The sequence below is a fragment of the Myotis brandtii genome, unplaced genomic scaffold (genome assembly GCF_000412655.1).
Source record: "Myotis brandtii unplaced genomic scaffold, ASM41265v1 scaffold82, whole genome shotgun sequence".
In the NCBI taxonomy this organism is placed as follows: Eukaryota; Metazoa; Chordata; class Mammalia; order Chiroptera; family Vespertilionidae; genus Myotis; species Myotis brandtii.
Window position 1 is genome coordinate 9,909,020 of NW_005371324.1, and position 5,261 is coordinate 9,914,280.

General features: G+C 45.2%; 1 protein-coding gene across 3 annotated transcripts in view; it reads right to left on the reverse strand.

Moving 5' to 3' along the window:
* The window catches only part of CCDC59 (coiled-coil domain containing 59), a 42,481-nt gene extending 37,307 nt beyond the window's left edge, over positions 1-5,174 (reverse strand). Inside the window, exons 1-3 of one of the 3 annotated variants that reach the window (XM_014531684.1) lie at positions 4,962-5,051; positions 4,581-4,708; positions 3,452-3,767 (exon numbers count right to left, since the gene is read on the reverse strand). In XM_014531684.1, the coding sequence (XP_014387170.1) occupies positions 3,452-3,767; positions 4,581-4,674 (410 nt within the window). In that variant the 5' untranslated portion in view covers positions 4,675-4,708; positions 4,962-5,051. Of the gene's footprint in view, positions 1-3,451; positions 3,768-4,580; positions 4,709-4,961 lie in introns of all 3 variants that reach the window. The other 2 variants (XM_014531685.1, XM_005884158.2) reach the window with 2 other exon arrangements.
* Positions 5,175-5,261: the final 87 nt, after the last annotated feature.

Sequence of the window (5,261 nt, forward strand, 5' to 3'; positions counted from 1 at the left end):
GAGAGAGAGAGAGATATCAATGTGAGAGAGAGATCGGCTATCTCCCGTAGGCACCCCTGGGTCGGGCAGTGAACCACAGGGTCGGGCAGTGAACCACAAAGTGCCCTTGACTGGGAATGGAACTCATGACCCTTATGTGCGTGGGCCAACACTCCAAACACTGGGCCACACCGGCCAGGGTGAACTATTCTATCTTGAAGTACTTCTCAGGTCTCTGAAGGTGTCCCACATTGTCACAGATAATTCAACCACTTAGATCCAGACTCCATCCATTTCCTCAGGCTATCTGATTCATTAATAATCTTCCTTTTTCCTGTTTCTCAACTTTTCACTATACCAACTTCATAAACACAGTATAAAAATTTCAGTAGCTACCTTCTTAAAGTAAACAAATGCACTAATTATCCATCACCAAACTCTAGATCCTCTTCTAACTACCAATCTCTTATTCCTCATCCTTTCATGGTCACGTATCTAGAAAGAATAGTGAATAGACTAAGATAGGCACTTCATATTCACTTAACTCTGTAATCTGATTTCTGCTCTCACATTGTAATCAAACTACCCATGCCAAAACAGTCATGACCTTCTAGCCAAATAGGATGATCAAGTCAATGGGCACTTTTCAGTTTCATTTAACTGACCATTCACTACCTTTGAAAATTCAATTCCGTTAGTTTTGGTGACATCCTTTCGCCCTGACCCTTTCTAACTGCTCCTTCTCAGTGTGCTGTGCTAGAGCTTCTTTCTCTTTCTAATTCCAGGTTTCCCGCCAAGTGTTTCTCTCTTTGGTCTCCATGTTCTTCTTTGATAGTCATATCCATGACCATGGCTTTGGATGCTACATGTAAGGGTAAAAATTTCACCAGGGTTATCTATTGAAAATCTTCTTTACAAGGTCACTAATAATAGCCTAGAGCACAAACTCAAAAGACCTGCTCTCAGTCTTGTTTTCTTGGATGTTACAGTATTTGAGTTGATCAATCCCTACTCTGCACAAGTTTCCTATATTGACATAGCTGTCACTGTATTTCCCTCTTTCTCCAATTAAGGCAGTTCTATTGAACTTCTTCAGTGACAACTTTTCCCTGTTTCCACTTCAAAATAAGAAACCTCTAAAAATATTACTTTAACCAAGGAATTTTGTGTCATGATTAAACCCTCCTCACTTCAATTATCACTGGAAATGATTCATTCCTCCATTTCTAGAGCTATTTTTTTGCCAAGCTTTACACCCACTGATGAACAAACCTACTAAAAATCTGAATTTTTAGTGTCTCTGTCTTCATCCCCAACTACACTCTTTCCTGGGGTCCAAGTTCCTATTATATTTAGCACAAATAGCTCTAATTTTAAAGGACAGAATTTTAGTGAAGTTAAAGGTTATAGTCCCAAGTAACACCTAGCTTCACTGCAAGTTTAGATTTTGGCATGTTTTTTTAACTTGAGATATGTGCAGAGAAAGCTTTATAAGTTAGCATTTATAAAACCAACGTGTATGGTGCTATGCTGTTTCTTTTCTTTTTTATTCTATTTTTTTTTTTTTTATTGTCTGAAGTTTTACATGTCTCCTTTTCCCCCAACTGCCCCCCCCTCCCCCAGCCATTCCCACCCCAGGCAAGCCCCCACCTCCCCAGTGTCTGTGTCCATTGGTTATGCTAATATGCATGCATACAAGTCCTTTGGTTGCTCTCTAACCCCCCACTTGTTCTGGATCTATTCTTGTTCTCTGTTTCTTTTTTAATTGATTCTAAATCCACATCCTCTGGGGGGAAGAATCTGGATTAATAATAGTAGTAGCAGCAGTAGTAGCTAACACTCTTAGGTGGTACTTCTCACGTACCATACACTTTTTAAAGTATTTTATAACAAATGAACTCATTTAGTATTTATAATGTCACGATAGGTCAGGGAGACCATAGAGTCTGAGAATAATTCATTCTGGAGAGGTACAACATGGCAACTCTGAATTAAATACTTATTATCATAATTTCCATTTTAGAGAAGTCCAGCTCAAGTCCATTCATGCTGCTAACCACCAAACTATACCTCTCAAAAAATTAGTTAAAAAAAACACACACATCCTATCTAATAATAGACAAACATGGTAATTGACCGTACCTTCGCTACACCTCCCATGGGCTAATCAGCAAGATATGCAAATTAACCCAATCAAGATGGCGGCCGGCAGCCACGCAGCTGAAGCGAGCAGGAGGCTTGCTTGCTCCAGTGATAGAGGAAGCCAAGGTTCCCCGCCTGCTGTGGCAGCTCTGAGCTCCGAAAGCAACAAAGTTTCAATTATAGAAGCCAAACAAACCCCAGATACCTGCTTTCAGCCGGCGGTGGCCACGGAGCTGGAGCCGGCTCTCAGCTCCAGTGACAGCAACAAAGTTTCAATTATAGAAGGTAAATAAATCCCAGAATAAAAAAGAAAAAGAAAAAAAGGAGAGGCTGGGAGCTTCAGTCGCCGGCAAGCCTGAAAACGGCCCTCAGTCCCTCACCCAGGCTGGCCAGGCACCCCAGTGGGGACCACCACCCTAAAGGGGGTGTGGCCAGCCTGAAAACAGCCATCAGCCCCTCACCCAGGCTGGCCAGGCACCCCAGCGGGAACCCCACCCTGATCCGGGACACCCTTCAGGGCAAACCAGCCGGCCCCTACCCATGCACCAGGCCTCTATCCTATATACTAAAAGGGTAATATGCAAACTGACCCTAACAGCAGAAAGACTGGGAATGACTGGTTACTATGACACACACTGACCACCAGGGGGCAGACGCTCAATGCAGGAGCTGCCCCCTGGTGGTCAGTGCACTCCCACAGAGGGAGCTCTGCTCAGCCACAAGCCAGGCTGATGGCTGCCAGTACAGTGGTGGTGGTGGGAGCCTCTCCTGCCTCCTCAGCAGCACTAAGGATGCCCGACTGCAGCTTAGGTCTGCTCCCCGCTGGCAAGTGGACATCCCCCAAGGGCTGCCGGGCTGCCAGAGGGATGTCTGATTGCCAGCTTAGGCCCAATTCCCCGGGGAGCAGGCCTAAGCCAGCAGGTGGTCATCCCCCGAGGGGTCCCAGACTGCGAGAGGGCACAGGCCGGGCTGTGGGACGCGCCCACCCCCCAGCCCCCCCCAGTGCACAAATTTTTGTGCATCGGGCCTCTAGTATATTAATAACAGGCATTAGCCACAGTCCAAGTAAGCTAAATGTACTTGAAAGGCTGAAATCGAAAACCCAGATATTTTAATACCCATTCCATTACTTCTTCAATTAAGCTAACCTAACCTAATTCAGTCATTTAAGATTAAAAAAAAAAAAGCCTCCATGAAAAATTATCGCCTAATTACACTGTGACTTCTAAAATGCCTCAAATAACAATTCCAATTTCTACATAAATTGTCTAATTTCATAAAACACTACTTATACTTAAAACAAAGGATTTCAAAATAAGAAAATACATACTTTACCCTTTCTTCTTTACATGGCTCTTCTGGCTGAGGCTGGTCAATGCTACAATGTTCTTCAGACAAAGCCTGGTCAGTGTTACATTGTTCTGTTGGCAAAGCCTCATTAACTTGTTCTTCTGACTTGTTCTTCTCAACTTTTCTAAGCTGCTTCCTGAGTCTTTCCTCTTCAGCTAAGTAAAGATGTTTCAGATGATCGGGATATCGATCTCTGAACTGGGATTCCTGTGAGGTTTGAGCCTTGTTTTTCCGCCATAGCAATTTCTTGTAATTTTGCTGAATCTTCAATTTTCTTCGAAATGCAAAGCCTTGTCCTACATTGAAGAACATAAATCGTTAATTACTTTCTCAGAAAATAAGTGGCATGAAAAAATGTAGCTGTGACATTCAGATGCTAGAATTACTTTGTTTTGCTTTGAAAGGTCATTTCAAGAAAACAAGTTTTAAACCAATGGCGTGAACAGCATGTTGATTCTTTGCAAAAGACCAGGCAAACTTAGTCATGCAGACACTTCAAGTAAGACTCTCAAATACGGTAAAATGGCTAGAGCATTGCAGGACTCCAGTTTATTGCGCTCACAAATCAAAACAAATTCCTTAATCTATCTAAAAGACTTTATCTAGGTCTTTAATAGGTACTTAAAACATACAGCTCACAGCTATTATTTTACCTTAGAGAAACTACTGTACGACTCACTTACTTTTTAAAATATATATATATTTTACTGATTTTTTTTACAGAGAGGAAGGGAGAGGGATAGAGAGTTAGAAACATCGATGAGAGAGAAACACTGATCAGCTGCCACACCCCCCACTGGGGACATGCCTGCAACCCAGGTACATGCCCTTGACCGGAATCGAACCTGGGACCCTTCAGTCTGCAGGCCGATGCTCTATCCACTGAGCCAAACCGGTTAGGGCTGTACGACTTACTTTTAAAAGTAACTCAACACAAGAGAGAGAAGATGGTGCATGACTTTCTGAACAGCTACCAGAACTTAAGATGTATGCATTCCAAAGGAGATCTGCGGGAACTTACAGACAACAAGACACAATGACAAACGCAAACCAAAGCAAAGCAAAGGAAAGGAAGATTGGTAAAAGAAGACTGGAGGACTCTGGGTTACTTGCAATCAGCAAGGGCGTGGGGCAGATTTCTGGCCCCATTCTTCTGTCTGTCCTTCCCCGTAATACATGCACCAAGGTGTACACATGATACATCCACAAGTGGAACCTTGGATGCTCTCTGCTTACGCTTTCGTGGGTAAATACAGAGAGAGAGTTCGGAACAAGAATGGAGACAAGTGGGGGAAGATGATTACAGACGGTCACCAACACCGCCCCGTCTTCCCACCCGAAGCTGAGAAGCCCACGGCCTCGGCCGGCTCAGGAATGACTCCCTCCGCCCGGGAGGGCCCGACCCAGCGCCTAAACCCTGCTTCCCCGCATCGGCGGGTCGCGCACTCTAGGAGTTCAAAGGCCTGGGACTTGGAAGGCTGCCTTCTTACCCTCCCGAACGCTCCCCACGAAGGCCTGCAGGTGGTTAGGTCGCCACGTTCTCTGTTTCACATTCTTATTCTTGAATCCGACCGGAGAAAACCCTTCGCCAGGCGCCCCAAAACCCCCCGTCCGCCGCCCGGGTGCCGGCCTCGAGGGCGCCATGGCATACCCAGCGCGTCGCCGGGAAACTCACAACCGACGCAGTCAAAGTACGTCACCAGGCGGAAGCAATCCATCGCCCACCTGCAGTGTCGATCGGAGCTCTACTGATCCGGCCTGGGCGGCTTTCCGCGGAGCCCCCGCCTCGC